Genomic DNA, 16,537 nt, shown 5'->3' with positions numbered 1-16,537 from the left:
TGGAAGCATGCACTGAGATATATATATATATATATATATATATATATAATTTTATATTAACTCAGATGAAAAACCAATAAAGATGAACTGTTAATACTGAAACTGTCTTTAATTGAAAATAAAAATAGATGATAGCTGGAAGCAGAAGAATGTTATATATTATTAAAAAGCAAAAAAGGAAAAAAAGGCAAAGGTGCTATGGGGAACCTAGAACCCATGTTTTTAGCAGCTGCATGTTGCAGTGATCAGAGACAGAGAAAGGAAACAGGAAAAAAAAAAAGATTTACTGTATAATGACCAAGATCTTGACATGATGAAGGCCAGGGGTCTCATGCTTACAGTTGACTGAGCCAGGAGTCGCCCTGCAAAGGGGGGCGACTGCATCAAGTACTCTAATTCTTATTTTCCGTGCCCCAACTTGATCTTAGAGAGAAAAAAAATCACAAATAAAGCACACTGAAGCCATTTTCTTCCTCAGTCACTTTGAGAGTGGCAGCTCACATATATCCACTATGGGGAAAGAGAGGTCCCCTTCCTGCTGTGTAAACATAAGCCACCCCTTGGTTGAGTCAGGGGGAGGAAAGCCCCAGGCCACCCTCTACTCCAACTGACTTTGCCTGTAAAAGCCAGACATTTGGTACATGAGCTCTCCTCTTGCCCCAAACAGTCTGCACGCTATCTGGAAAGGTTAATGACATTTGTTTATTTCTCACTTGGAGATTCAGGCTCAGGTCCAGTCTTAAGGTTTCCATTTAAATGCAGAGCAATATTTCCCCTGCAGGAAAGAGCAGCTGGATCAGGAGGGCGTAAATGTCTTACTTCACATAAATAAAAGGAGATTGGCCTGGAATAGAAAAGAGTGAACTATAAAAAGTGTTTGGTCACATTAAAAAAACAGGGGGCAAAAAAAAAAAAATCCACAAAATTTTCCTTGGTGGCTTCCTCCTGCTTCCCCAGTTTTCAAGTTGCAAACTGTGTCCTGATGAATTACCAAGTAGAGACAGGACTCACTGGGAAATGAGAGAACCTGGAATAAAGACAACCCTATGGTACTGCAGCCTAGTATGACCTGACATAATACCCCAGCTCTATCTGGACCCAGGGTAGGGAGGGGAAAGGAAGTGACAGAGAACACGATGGGTCCAGCCATACCTCAGTAAATGCTGGGGATTTCAACTGTTCTTATCTGACTTCACCAAACACAAGATCATGACCACCATGGGTCTACGGAGATCCCAGGTGTCGCTTGTAAAAATTCACAAAGATGGAGGTTGACATAAGATGGGCAGTGCCATCCAGGACTCAGGTCTCACTGCATCTAAAGCCCTAGAAGGAGCGAATCAGGGCTTTCACTAAAGTGACACCAATAGGTACAGTGACTCTCTAAGACAGTTGGGCTGGGCTGCTCAGGCAGGCTGAGTAGGGCTGTTAGTGACAAAAGCTGGCCGGCAAAGTGGCTGGTGAGTAACAGATGGCTGATCAGACTTTGAATTACAAAAAATAAAACTTCACAATGTATTTTGGCCCCCTTACCAAGTTTCTGGATCTGACATACCAGAGTAGACTTTAGAATACATTAGATAATAGTCTGGCTGGTCTTTGAAAACAAACCCTCCTCAGTTGTCATGACCAATTCGTACTTGTTAGTATCGCCAGGCCCCATTTACATGGATTACGACCAAAATCCTGAATCTTCCATGATTTATCTCATTCTGTCACTCCCATTTTTAATTCATCTGTAAATCCTCTCGGCACCATCTCCAAAAATATTCTGTGTCTAACAAGCACTTCTTATTGTTGTTACTGCCCCAAATTCAACTCATGCTTCCCCACAGACCTGCCTAACTTGTCTCCCTGCCACCATCTGTCTCCATAGGGTGCCTTTCCTCCCAGGGTAGTTTGAGTAAATTTCCCAAAGTATAAATTAGGTAATGTCATTCTATAGCCTACAACTCTCCAATGGCTCCCCATTTCACCCAAATTCCACCATGATCTGATTCCAACCAGAGCTCTCTCTCAGCCACACTCTGCCTTTGTAGGTTCTTCCAAATGGACCCTTTTCCTGATCCACACACATACCACACTTGTTTCTGTCTGAAGACCCACTACTCTTTCCCAGATTTGCATATGGAGTTGCCTTCATGATCTGGGGTTTCTTTGACACCCTTCTCCAGACCACCCTTCCCAAAGCTCCTCCTCTACCTTTCCCACCAGTCACACCATATCCCAATGCACTGTCTTCAAGAACATCTTGTTTTGTATTATTACATCATCATTTATGGTTTACTTGCTCTTTGCCTGGGTTTCCTACTGGTCTATGAGCTCTAGAAAGAGAGGAAACTTTCTTCTCTTATTGACCTCTGTAGGCCCTGTGCCTATATATAACAGGCAGTGAATGGATCCAAGAATTGAAGTCCACGTAAAAATCACTAATTAGATTTCAAGTTCTTCCTGAAGAGTTTCTACTGTTTCAATCCACCTCACCTTTGGGGTTCTTGGCGGCAAGTTGGGACATTCATCCCTGCATCTGTCTAAGCCTGAACACCTATCAAACAGTTCCTGAGCATGTTTGTGCCAGGCCAGGGGGCACCGTGAACTGTATCTCTGATTCATATATCCATCCTCCCCCACCCCACATCAGTGTATCAGTCAGTCATTCATCAAAGGTTGATGGAGTGTTTACCATATGTGGGTAGAACTCTTGGTGCTGCAGATACAGCTGGAATTAGGTGGAGCCAGGCCGGGCCCTCAGGGAACTCCCACCATGCATCATGATTCCCTACTGGCAGGAGAGTTTCCCTACAATTCTGAAGCCTCCTCCTGCATTTCATGGTGGATGGGGATGGTGGTGGTCACTGCATACACCCTTCTGGCTCTGCTTGGCATTGGTGTATCCTTATTCTACCCTGTAAGCTTGGCAGACAAACCTTTTACACTGTCCTAGGGCAAGAACTGTCTATCTGCTTGTGGGGCATGTTTCCTCTGTTCAGAGAGACTCAGATGTTCAAAACAGTGCCCAGAACCAATCTTCATTGTAGATGTTACCATTTTCTTCATGGAGTGGAAAGCAGAAGTATTTTCTCATTCACATTGAACTATCAATACTTACAAAGGGACTTTTCCTGGAAGCCCTTTATAAATCAGTATTTCTTCTCCCATCCTCTCTCTGTGACCCTTACTTTGCTTTATTTTCTTCCGAGCATTGACCACCACCTGGCATAACACATCATGTCCTCATTTAATTCCCTCACCATCTCAAACTCTATCAATCTGTCTGCCTATCTGTCATCTATCTAATGCATCAATCCGTTATCTGTGTTGGGTATTTAAAATCCCACAGCCCACTACTAGAATGTAATTTTTTCCCCTAGTATCTCTTCAGTGCCTAGAATATACAAGGCACTCAGTAAACATTTGTTGCATCAATGAATGAACTAACCAAAGAAGGAATGAAATAAAAACATTTCCTCCCAGAACACAATCAATGGATTATTACCCTGGCTTTAAATTCATAGATGGCAATACGAAGAGACAAACCACCTTTAATTAATGTTATTGTGTAGATATGCCCGAGATCATAAGTACTGGGGGTTCACGGTGTCAGGGGCTGACCATGGCTCATGCCATGGACACTCTGATCATAGCTGCTGGGATCCAAAACATGAAATCTGGTCTGTTCTGTACAGCACATGCAGTGCCGTATGTGTTGGGGTGGTGGTGGAGCAAGTGCTAAGACCAGGAAGGATTCTGGTGCCCACCAGCAGAAGGTCTTCTTTGTCCTGCTTGCAGATACACTTTCATGACTTGCTAACATTTAACATTAAACTTGCTAACATTTTTATCATGGGAAGCTTTCCAGCAAACTTTTGCCTGGGGTGAAATTAGGTCATTATTGGAATTCCTCACCTCCCCTAGTGGCATCTGTAGGGTCTGGCTGTGAATAAAGGGCAAGTGTCTTGGTGAGGGAATCTCTGTGTCAAGTGTTGGGGTGCCTGGCCCCCCTGGAGCTTTCATGGGATCCAAGTGTGGGTGTATAGGCCCAAGATGCCAGAATCCTCCAGAAGAATGTAAGCTCAGCAGATGCTACACACACATTCCCTTTGGGGGTGATGGGGGCATTTGAGGATCCTTCGAGGGATGGTGAGGATGACTGACACACGGAAGGGAGCTTTCTGGATAAGGCTTGGTGGAAATCAGCTCTCTGAGCAAGGCTGCACCCCTGAAGCCCTAAAAGCCTCTCAGCTTTCTGGTCCTGTGACTGACACACTGCTCAGCCTCTTGGAGTTCAGTTTCTTCTTTTCTAAAAACAGTGTCCTTGTCATAGGGCTGTTGTAAGGACCAAGAGTATTAATCTATGCAAAGTGGTGAGAACAGTGCCTGGCACATGGTTAGGGAATTTAAGAGTGCTGGTTACTGAAAAAATAAAATAAAATTAAAAAAAAAAAAAAGAGTGCTAGTTAAAGAGAAATGCTATATAAAACAAGCATCCGTCTGTCAGAAGGGCTTTTGTCCTCCCTGCATTCATCCTCAACCTCAGGTCCAGCTGTTGGTGAGGAAGAGGGCCTGGATGGCCACAGTTTATAGCTCTTTCTGCAATTTCACTAGGGTGGCCTGGCTCTGGTTCAATTTGGCACCAGCCCACAGGGTAGATTCCTGCTAAGAGCCCCACTCATCTATACTAGGAGGCAGTGTCGGGGACGCTATATTCACTTGGACATGATCATGAAAAGAAATGCCATTTGTGCTGAAAAGATGGACTCTCTTCATGGGGTGGTGCCCAGCCATGACGGGTGTAAGGTTCTGGTCTCCCTATGTGTTGAAGTCTGGCCAATACTGAGAACTCCCTTTCCAAGGATGGAGCTGGTGATCTGAAATTCCATCCCTTTTGCTCACTTTCAAGGAGCAATGTGAGACTTAATTACATGGGAGGAATGTCCATCCCTGGCTGCCAGAGGCTGGGTGCCATTTCTGAAGGGGTGCATCTCAGCTCTCAGTGACTGCTATACAGAAAGTCATGCTGGATGAAGAGAGGTGACCTCTGCATTTTCTCCCACATAACTCGGAGTACCACTTCTGAGTACCTCTTGCAAACCCACATGCAAGTAACGAAAGAAACAAAACATGGTCAAGATCACTTTGAAACATTTTGAATGGCCTCAGGCTCTACTGATTTGGAAATGAGTGAATTGGACAGAAGGACTTAGAAGGGAGGTCCAAAGTGATGGTTAGAGGATCTCTGAACAGTGGCATTGAGGACAAAATCTCCAGTGGAAAAAAACAGGCAAAGATTTGTACAGAGTCTTCATCAAAGAAGATATTGGATGGCAAGTAAGCACATGAAAAGACACTCACCATCATGATTGATCAGGGATCACACAAATTAGAACCACAGTAAGGTACCCCCCACCACTCATCAGAATGGCTAATATTAGAACAAAAGGAAACCAGTAACACCTGGTGCTAAGGAAGATGAGGAGCATCTGCAACCTCACATAGTATGGGAAATACAAAGTGGTTTAGGTAAGCTGAAAACCTGCTAGTTTGTTCTTACTAATACACTCACCATACAACCCAGCAATCCCACTCCTTTGTAATCCATCTGAACGAAATGGAAGCATACATTCACACAAAGACCTGTGATGGATCTGTGCACTGTGTTACCACCTGCATTATACCAGCCAAGGGGAAGCAGGCACTGAGGCAGCTCATGACTCTGCCCAGGAGTCAGTTACCTGTTCTGTAAAAAGCTGTATATTTGGGGAAGAACTGATCATATTTTTAGCTCTGGAGAGAAAAAGAAAATGGGCAGGTGGTTCTTGATTACCCTAAGCCAATTGGATTACTCTAGTTCTTTTGCCATAGTGACTGGTTCAGGGATGCGTAGGTGACCCAAGATGGCCCACTCAGATTTTTGGTTGATCATGACAGGTAGGGGATGAGAGATAGGGTGGGTGGGGAGACATTCTCCTTCACTTCTGGTCAATGCATGTGAAACTACTATGGTCATCTTTTTCCTTGAAGGATAGCCTGAGGAAGGAGTCAGAGAAGGTTAGTGATAAGAGAATCACAGAAAGTTGGCTGGAGCCCTGAGCAAACCATGCCTGATGTCCATTTTCCTCTGTATTTTTCACAGACACTGATAAATTCCCTCCATTTAGAAAGCCAGTCAGAGGTGGGGATTTTTTGTTACTTGAAATTGAAAGCCTCTGAACTAGTCTACATGTGGGTCCAGGAATGGATTTGATTTAGAGAGATCATTTCAAAAATGTAGAATAAACCAGAGACAGGAGCCATAAGCCAAAGTCAAAGCTAAGGAAGAGATCTGGGATGAGGATGCAGAGGCCATTAGTATGGAGCAGTACAGAGGTGGGTGGGTGACTTTAATGGAACTTGGGGCCAGGAACGAGTATGTGTCAGGGAAAAGATCAGGTATGGAGCCCTGCCCGTACCCAGCCTTGAAGGGGCAGTGGGAATAGCCAGGGAAAAGAAATGACCAGGAAACTGTGAGGGCAGACAGCCCAATATAGGATTGGGGCATCAAGTGGGGACAGTTCACGCTGCCTGGGCCAACTGCCCAATGAGGTCTGTCTCTTGCCCAAGGCCAAGCTTGGTCCATGAATCTGAGCTGAGCTGAGCCTACAGATGGGGCTCCAGCAGGTACATCTGCTCTTCCAAGTTCAGCTGATCTCAAACTAGGGCTTGGGATCTGCCTTCAAGCAAGGTCTTCCCGAGGCAGGTGGCTGGCCGATGTCACTAGAAGAAATTATTATTTCACTAGAATGTGATAGATCCAGGGACTCCAGATAGACCAGGCCCTGGCCTTTGTTTCCTCTCCCACCACGAATTATCCTCTCCTACTTAAAAAGTAAAGCAACTTGCCCCTCAAGTATTCCAGGCATCACTCATTGTCCCTTGTGTACTTCCATCTCCTTTTCTAGGGAGAATGATAGACCTCCAGGCCCTGTTTCCAAGCATGTGGGTTGGGTTTTTCAGTTTTATCTGTTTGGTCCCTCAGCCTCTCAGGGAATCTGGATGCTTCCCAGAACTGGGAACTTAACGTGGTTGGGTTAAGTCACATGTCGGATTTTGTCTGGAGAACGATAAGCTAGGAACCAAGGTGAACAGAGTAAACTGGGGTGCTCTGTGGGCTTCTACTGTGTTTATTAGCTTGAATCCTCCAATCTGTTTAGTGGAGTGAAAGTCTGGTGGTAGATGATGCCACCTGATTATAAAAGAAGCTTCTAGTAGAGCACTGGTTGGGCTGAGCACTTTCAACACCCATCCCAGGGCACCACCATTTGTGGACCGGTCCCTTCTTTGCCTTGGCTCAGCTCCTACACTACCCACTTCTAGAGAACACAGAAACATGAACCATAATAATGCAATAACAACATCTGGGGAGTTTTAAGTCATAGGCTCCCCAGGAGGAAGGAGAATGGATTTTACAGTCAGTGATGTGGGCTCCAATCCAGGCTTCACCAGCTCAAGGTGGCCTCTCCTGCACCCAGATACCCTCTTCCTTGCTGTAAATGATGATAATACTGTCTTAAAACTCAGTAGGTAGGGCACCTGGGTGGCTCAGTTGGTTAAGCGACTGCTTTTAGCTCAGGCCTTGATCCTGGAGTGCCAGGATCGAGTCCCACATCGGGCTCCCTGCTTGGCAGAGAGTCTGCTTCTCCCACTGACCTCTCTCCTCTCATGCTCATTCTCTCTCTCATTCTCTCTCTCTCTCAAATAAATAAATAAATAAAATCTTAAAAAAAAAAACCTCAGTAGGTATATTTCTACAAACATTTATAAAGCACATTGTGGTGCCTGCACACTGGGGAAGTTTAATAAATGAGAGTGGGGGTTGTTTACATATATAAAAAACAGACTGAAATTATATCTAAAAAATACATAATTTTATATGATATATAATATAATATATAATATTATACAATATATAATATAATATATATAATATTATATAATTATATATATGTAATTCAATCTGGTTTTTCTTATTTTTTCCATTTCTCTGCTGAAATTCCCCAGCCATTCATTTATTTTTCCCATCTGTCCCTATTTAAGATAGATATTTCAAATTCTTTTCCGCTAATTCTTGTATCTGGATCATCTGTGGTTTGCTTCTGCTGCTGCTTTCCCTTGGTTATGAGTCCTGTTCCCGCCTCCTCACAGGTTTTGGATTTTATTATGAAGAAAATTGAGAACTGAAGAATAATACTGATCCTTCCGCCACACCCCCAACAAATGTCAAGTTCTGCTCTCATTCGCTGGCTAAAGCGAGGGAGTGATTATTCATGTTTCAGGAAGTGTTCATTTGACTGGGAGTGAATGGTGGGTCACCTGTGGTCAGCCCCACCTCACCCACCCAGCTTCTGTAGGAAGGGCTAGTCTCCTAGTTCCAAGGGTTGGATTTGGGATTCCTCGATTTTGGGGACTGGGAGGACATGAGAGATGGCACAGATGAAATGATCTCTTTCTACTTCTCGGTCCTGCCCTCACTTTTGTTTTTCCCAGGCAAGTTTGGGGAGGGGTGGAAAGGACTACTCTCCTCTGTTGAAAAAATTATTAGTGTATGTGATAGTCTTTCAGACACCAGGATCTCCCAGCTATCTCCAGCACCGCCAGTATCTCACCCGGCTTCATCTCTACCCTGCAAAGTTCTGGATCTTCACAGCCTTCTGCTCTGCCTGCAACCAGACCTGCCAGGTCTCAGCTCACTGACAGAGGGTTCCTCTCTCTGGAAGCTAGTTCATCAAGTCTCTCCTACCTCATCTCTTCTCTGATGGTCTCATATATGAGTATGATTTTTATATTCTCCAGATTGGTTTTTGGTGTCCCCATGGGAGCCAAGGTCTTCTGTGTCCTAACTGGAAGCAGTGAGTGCCTGGAATGGTAACTGTTATTTTTAACACTAGAGGAAACTTCCTAAATGCAAGATGTCCTGGCCCTGAATTCTTAATAGCCAGCTTAGTTATGAAGCTTGTGTTTCATCCAGGAGAGGTGAAAATGAGACCACATAGGTGGCTTATTTTTAAAGGCTTAGTTGAGCTTCTAGCAAATGCTTTATGGGCTGCACTCCTGTCTTCCATTTCAAGTCCTTCCAAGGCCCAGCCTCTATGTCTTTTAGCTTGGAGGTTTTCTCCTGGTCAGTCCTGCCCATGTCCAGCAGGAGCAGTCCTTACCAACAATTGGTGGAGCCTGGTGGATACACACCCCAACTCCCTTTCCCTTGGGTTGGATACCTTAGAGACCTATAATCTAGATAGTCTCCCATTCCCCCAGAAGAAGTAAATCTCAGCTGCCCACAGCAGTAACTTCCTTACTAATAAGCACACTTTCCTTGGCTAGTTTCTCTTCCTGGCTTCACTGATTCCCTCCTTGGCATGTCCTGGGATCACTTTCCAGATCAACTACCTGTCTAGGAATTGTTGCTTAGACTCTCCTGTGGAAACCCAACTGAAGACAGGTTTCAGTTCAGATGTGCAACCTCTGGGTGCTACTTTGGTTTGTGTAAAGGGGCCAACATGGATAGGGTGTCATTTGGAGAAAGGTGAAGTCAGCCAAGGTTAGATGCACCTTGCCAGGGATCATCAGGCCCATTTTGAGAATGCCAGGAGAGCTGATGCTGGAGCTCTTTAAACTGGAATATGAACATCTTAATCTGGAATGCACTTAAACGGTTTACTTTCTCTTTGCACTTATGTCTTTAAAGCCCAACATGTGCTGGATGGTGGACTTAAATTCATAAGTACATTGTTTCACAAAATTGGCATGAAGTTCTTGCCACACAATATGCAAAATACATTAGTATGTTGTACAGAGAGCTTGGTGTTCTCTCTCTTACTATTTTTTGTTTTTAAATAAAGCAAGCTTGTAGGACTACAGCCCTGTACATGTCTTGTGGGGATGCCAAGGACTGCTCTAAAAGCCACTTTCTAAGAAGCAATTTTCTTCTTGTCCCATAAAACTCCCCAAAGCACCTTAGGCGAACACCAGAGCACTGGGTATGTTTGCAAACTGCAAATACGGCAGACATTTAATTACATCGAATTCATCAGAACCCTAATTGAGACAGGAACTCAAAGCTTACTGCTTAATTACTTTGATTTCAGATGAGTAACAGGCTTGGTCATGAGCAGCCCTTCAGGCCAGAATACATTAGAAAGAGGCCTGCGGGCACTCTCAGGGAATTCTCCCAGCCAAATGAAAGTGTGGGGCCACATAAATAACTATGCTAAGTGAGACCCATGATTGGATTTATTAATCAGTTCAATTCCCAGTGTCCATCCCTTGCTGCAGTGTTCCACAGCATTGGCCCACCACCTGGGAATGCTTCTCCGGGTGGAAGGCAGGATTCATTTCTCACCCATTTTTCCTTTCCCTGTCCATGATGAGACAGCCTGGAGGCAAAGCCTGGTCTTCTGAGACCGCCCTTCTGTCTGCATCTTCTCATTTTGATTTTCATTTAGAAGAACTTCTTCCTGACCTTCCCTTCCTTCCTCACCTGGCACCCCGTGGATGTTCCACTAGTTAGGAGAGTCCACCAACTTCTTGGCCAAAGGATCACAGTGACTTGTGGTGGGATTCGGAGGTGAGGACCCCTAGGATCGTTACTCTTCTGAGAGCCGATGGTGGCATCTTCTATTGAGTATTTACCGGGTGGGCTGGCTGCTGCTTAATGCTGAACCTGTTCTGTTTCACCCGTATGGCGATGCTACGTGGTAGGTAGGCTTAGAGCCACCTGCTCCATAGATTTGAAAACAGGCTCAGAGGAGGGATAAAGTCACTCCACCAGGATTTCATGGCCAGCAAAGGGCAGAGACGGCATTCAAACCAGTCGGGATTCAAACCCAGGCCAGTTTGAGTCCCGGGACCCATGTTATTTCCTGAAACATAATTTTCCTCCCTCTGCAAAGACTTCTGGGATTCTACAAACTGCTGGAAGTAGAGAGGTGAATGGCCTTAGCCATCTCCAAGTGGGCAGAAGACAAGGAGAAACAGAAGGAAGTGCTGGCAACCAGAATCATCACACGGGCGACTTCGAACAACATCGGGATGGCTACTTCTCTCTTCTTGCAGGGACCTTCCAGGTTGAAGTTCAGGAAGCAATCTGCCTTTTAAGCTGGTGTTCTAACCAAGCCAGTGATTGACCACATTGCTAATAAATTATGAATACAAATGAACGCAAACCACTTCATATGTAATTAGTTGCCTGGCATTTACTGGGTACCTCCCAGTCATTTGTTTCATTTCTTTACTTGGCTTCTCCCCCTTTGGGCTCACCTTTCCATCATGCTGCAGGTACAAATGACTAATGCTCTAATGACAATGAGAATAATGGCCAGGCTAATAATCATACTGTTAATGGTGACAATGCTAATTAAGAGAGTGTGAACGGGATGTGACTATTCATCTCCGCAAGGCAACAAGAAGACGGCCGACAAGACGAGATCCACGCAAGCACAAATGGCACCAACGGCAAAGACAGAGACCTGTTTTTTGGTTTTTGAGTTTGGGGGGGCACTAACTATAAGTCTAAAAAAAACCCATATTGTGGGTCCACACAATCTAAGACAAGAGATGATGGGTCAAAATGTTGAGAAAAAAGAAAATGTCAGTCTAGCAAGTTGGGCAGAACTCAACCACCACGTATGGACATGTCAGTGGGCTCTGGAGCGCATTCCTGGTGACATCGAGGTGTCCCTCTGCCTGTTACCCACAAGCAGTCAACCCATCAGGCAATCTGAACACATTGATGGGCATAAAATGATGGCAGTGAGAAATGGGCAGTGGAGAACTGCAACGGTGTTCCAGGTGCCTCCTGCAGACTCTCCAGTCTGTATTAGAGAGACAGGCAGGGTGGGTGCCCCTGGCCGGCTTACTGGACAGCACAGGGGCCCAGAAAAGGGTGTGGAAGAAGGTTCAAAGGCACTTTCTTTCGCCTTCAGGCCAGCTAACCACCTCTAGCAGGACCCTGTGTCCTCACAGTGAGGGAATTGGTTAGGATTACCAGGCTCCTCAATAAAGCAGGGGGAGTGCCCTAAATGGGCTTCTAGAAGGTGCTTTTCCTAGAAGATATTCAAGCCCAGGTGTCTGGGCAGAGCTCAGGATCAACGCTCCCATGAGGGGATTAGGATGTCAGAGCTGGCAAACACATGGGTGCCTCAGCATTGCCTGAGGCCACCAGTGAGCCTTGCACTTAGGTGACTTCTGGGTGTCTTCCTAAGGTTTTCCAAAACAGACACCAAACCCCACGACAGTCTCTGGAAGTAGAACAGCCTCCAGAGACAAAACACAGGCATGCAAAACCCCTCAGGATCCCAGAGCGAAGCTAAAGTAACCACAAAAATAAATGGCTTGATGGCTATCCCAAAAAACCATCCTATGCTGTGATGGCAGCAAATGGTTTTTAGCAGAAAACGAAAATCCGTCATTTCCTCCCTCTCTCTCTCCCTCACTTCCTTTATCGCCAGTGAGGCAAAGCCATACCATAAATTGTTTTAGGTCATTCCAGTCCAGATCATGACATTCAAAATGAGCTGGACATCTTCAGATCCGTAGCCTGTACCTTCAGGCTGGTCAATTATTTATGTGGACCCAGGTGTTCTGTAAGCCATCAGCATGGAGACCAAACAATGGTGCCTGACAGTTTCCAGTCCCAGTTGGGCACCCTACTGGGGTGTGAGATCCCATGTCACTGCTGCCCGGGGCCACCGGCCCCCACCTCCACGCTGTCCCCTCTGACCCCATGCCACGTCCCACCGCCGGCCTCACCTGCCCAGCAAAGAGCCCGCAGACACCGATGATGCACAGGATATTAAATACCGCAGAGCCCACGATGGTCCCGACTCCCACGTCGCCCTTGGTGATGAAGACCCCTGAAACAGACCTGAGGTCAGCCTCGTTGTTGTGGCCAGTTATCCTCATGCAAATTTGGGGAAGTGTTCACAAGTATTAGCTAGACCGTTCTCAGGGTCCACGGGAAAAGGCCGAGGATGGGAGAGAGTTTTAAAATCTGCACTGGGGCTATTGTTCCGTGGGGGCACTGGCACAGGAACTGGGGCACGCTTGTGCAAAGTGAAAGTGTCACTTAAGTAAAAGAATGACAGCAACCACAGTGGGGCGGGAAGATGGGTGTTCTGCTCCTTGGGGTCTCAAGAGTCTCATTTCCTATTCGCCAACCCACTGCAAGGCTGTCTGTCCCCATAGCCCTTGCCCTCAAGAGAGGGCAGGGCTGAGAGATGTTCCCAGGTCATCACCTACCTATGACGGATGTGAACAGCTCTGGGGCCGAACTGCCTGCTGCCATGAACGTGGCCCCAGCCACATCTTCACTGAGGTGCAGGCGCTACAGAGGAGCAAGGACAAAGCACAGGTGAGTTGGGACTCCCCTGAGAACAGAGGCGATCATGACTCCTGAGGTTCTGAGCTCCGGGCCTCCCAGAACCGTCCCCCTCCCACAGCTGGACCTTTATTGCACCATCCCCTGCTGGGACACAGCTCCCCTGGCTATCCTCCTCAGGGATAGAATGAGGGAGGGGCTCCAAGCTCTGTGAGTTAAAGGTTCTTGACAAGATGTAGGAATCCCCAACCCAGGAGCCCCAGGTGATGTGCAGATAACAGGGGGTGGGGGGGATGGGCTAGTGTGAGGCATGGTGGGGGTCTACCTCCTTTCTAAAGGTATGCCACTCACTTCCACCATGTTGCCAAATAGCCTTACTTCTTAAGGGATGTCCAAATCCACATTTTTAGGCAAAACATTTTGATTTTTTTCCCCCAGTAATTCTTTAGGTATGCCTAAGGGCATATTTAGGTATGCCTAAATGCCTATCACAGGCTAAATGAGGCTCCCGGTAATCAGTTTGCAAGTCTGGATTCTAGGAGGTTATAGCAGCTTTGGGGGTGGAGGGGTCACCCTCCTACTGTTCCTCACTAATGCAATTTTGAACCCCCTTTTGGGAGAATGGTGGGGAGCAGTGAGACTGAGACTGAGTGGAAAGGATGTGGAGCCATCCAATATGTTCTATACAATGAATCCTCCAAGTTACCCTGTCTGTAAATCCCAAATGTGATCTACAAGAAGATGAGACAAATATACAGGTATCTGAGGCAGGTTAGCATGTTTAGCCTTCCTGCATTCAGTCAGGACTCAGAACGTATGCTGCCCCCGCTCTCAGTAACTAGCGGGTTTCCTGCTGGGTCCCAGCCAGGAGAGGCTAGTCTTGAATGACACAATCCCTCTTCCCATTGCACGAGCAGCTGCACTTCCTTGCTCGGCCATGGAAGGGCAGCATGGCCTCGGTGTAGGCCCTTGGCTCCACAGACCAGCAATGGGCTGCTGTGGTAGCCCTAATGGAGCACTTAGATCTGGAGTCCGGGGAATCTCTCACTCTGGACTGAACAGCTCAACTTCACATGTGGTTCTGAGAAGACTCGAAGAGGTGCTGATATCTCCAGTTCAAAGGTGTGGTTGTGAGGGATGCAGGTGAGACCCAGGACAGAGAGTCCCTGAAGGTGACCTAACACAGAGCTCACATTCCTTGGTGGTCCATCAAGACTTGCCAGGAGCTGAGAGCCCAGGACTGCTGTGTCTGTTCCAGCTCGGGGTCCCTAATGGGCATGAGACATAGAGTCCACACCCTGAGCTCATCTCCAGTTCCTCTTTCTCTCCTTCAAACCCTGAGGTCTGCTTCTTCTCCCATGTTTCCTTACCTCCCTTCCTCTCTCATCCCTAATTCACCTGGGCTCTGGTAACATCTTGCTGGATACTCCGAATCACCAGCTCGGGGAGGGAGAGGGTCTTCCTGCCTCTGGACACCTCTATCTACAAGAGCATAGTTGTCAAGAGCCTTCTTAGCTCCCTCCTGAGCGCTGGTAACCCTGATGTCCCAGCCTCGCCTTCCCCAGAGGCGGATTCCAGTCCTGGGTTCTCCTCCCTTGGTCCCAGAGCTCAGACTCTTCTCAGCACAAATATCTTTCCTTGAAATGTGTTGTCTTGAAATGTGAAAAATGCCTCCAAGGGCTGCTCCCACCCTGTCCCTGCACAAGCCCTTCCCTAACCATCCCCGCCCCCCATCCAGCTCTCCCTCCCTTTTCTTCTCTCTCTACTTTTCAACTTCCCAGAACTTCATCCAGCCCCGTGTGCCTCACCCTGGAGACTGGCTATGTGTCCTATGGCCCATAGATGTCAAGGAACCACGCTCTGTCTCGTCCCATTTCCTCCCCAAGGGGGTGTGCTCACAGGTGCTACGGATTTTCCCTATGGAGCAGAATACCTCCAGACAAGACTACATACATGTCTAGAGCAGGGTCATAAATTGGCTATAAAAAAAAAGTTGTGTGGGAAAGAGAGGAGTTTGTTTTGCATAATGAATAGAACACCAAGTGGTGGTATTTCCAAGATCACAAATGATCCCAGTTATGGGTGCCTCAGCACCTCCTCTGCTGCCCTATAAGGTGACCCTGCGCTCAGGTGACATTGCTTGGGACAAAAGGCTCCCATATGTGCCCACTATCCATCTCAGAGGCCACCTCATTGTTCTCCTTCTCCCTCCACCCAATAAAGGAACCTCCTCCTGAGGCCCCTCCAGGACTCCTGAAGCCCGATTCTCTCCCATCCATCCATCCATCCATCCATCCATTCATTTTTAAAGTGCAAAAACCAAGCAGATTTCCAGGATGTAGAAGAAACCTGTTTAAGTGAGTGATCTCTGAGTGAGGTTTGTAGACCAAGAGCCCCAGCATCATCTGGACACTTCACAGCAATGCAACTTGGGTCCTCTGCTGTCCTCCAATGACTCAGACAATTGGGGGTTGGGTGAAGGGGAGGGAAAGGGAAGGATGACCAAGTCTGAGAACGACATGAGGAACATGAGTCCCAGATGGGAGGCGTGTCTGGGAGAGAGGCTTTCGGAAAACAGGATTCTGAATTAAAAATAAAATAAAGTGGAAAGCTTCCAGATAAAGGAAACTACATTTCAAAACAGACGGAGATGAAAGAGGCGAGAGAATGAAAGTGTTCTAAATACTCTGAATATTTTCTGATGAAAGGGCTGTCATTTGGTCTTCAACCTGGCATTCCTGGGCTGAGTGAGAACAGAGTCCCTTTCCTGTTCTCTGTGGTCAGTTCTTTGATCATCTTCCTTCTTGGGCCTCTGCTTAGAGCGTTTCTGCACGTGTACAGAGGGGCAGGGTGGTAGAGGTGTGTGGCTGAAGACCTCCTGCTCTGTGAGGACCCCACGAGGGAGGTCACAGATGCAGAAGGAAACAAAGGAGGGGAAGATGAGGAACACAAAGGGAGAAAGCAGGATTTAAAAGAGGAAAAGAGAACAGGGAAGTAGGACACAAAGAGTATCACGAATTGCTGAATGGAGCAGGGAGAGCTGGCCATAGGGGTGAAAGTCCAACTATGGGTCGGTACCCTGACATTCTAAAGGGACCAATGGAGCTTTTGTGCTAATTTTGATGGTCACTCAGAAGGATGCTGATGGCCGGTGCTCCTGCCCAGGTGGCATGGAGGGCTCCCCAG

At 46.7% G+C, this 16,537-nt stretch overlaps 1 protein-coding gene across 1 annotated transcript in view; it reads right to left on the bottom strand.

The window, feature by feature from the left end:
• The window catches only part of SLC24A3 (solute carrier family 24 member 3), a 480,638-nt gene that overhangs the window by 116,561 nt on the left and 347,540 nt on the right, over nt 1-16,537 (bottom strand). The window contains exons 5-6 of the mRNA XM_004754143.2: nt 13,273-13,357; nt 12,784-12,887 (exon numbers count right to left, since the gene is read on the bottom strand). Of these exons, the coding sequence (XP_004754200.2) occupies nt 12,784-12,887; nt 13,273-13,357 (189 nt within the window). The remainder of the gene's footprint in view (nt 1-12,783; nt 12,888-13,272; nt 13,358-16,537) is intronic.

The sequence above is a fragment of the Mustela putorius genome, unplaced genomic scaffold (assembly GCF_011764305.1).
Source record: "Mustela putorius furo isolate JIRA1106 unplaced genomic scaffold, ASM1176430v1.1 tig00000253_pilon_pilon_pilon, whole genome shotgun sequence".
NCBI classification, from domain to species: Eukaryota; Metazoa; Chordata; class Mammalia; order Carnivora; family Mustelidae; genus Mustela; species Mustela putorius.
The sequence above is the reverse complement of the archived record's forward strand: the minus strand, read 5'-3'. Positions and strand labels throughout refer to the sequence as shown.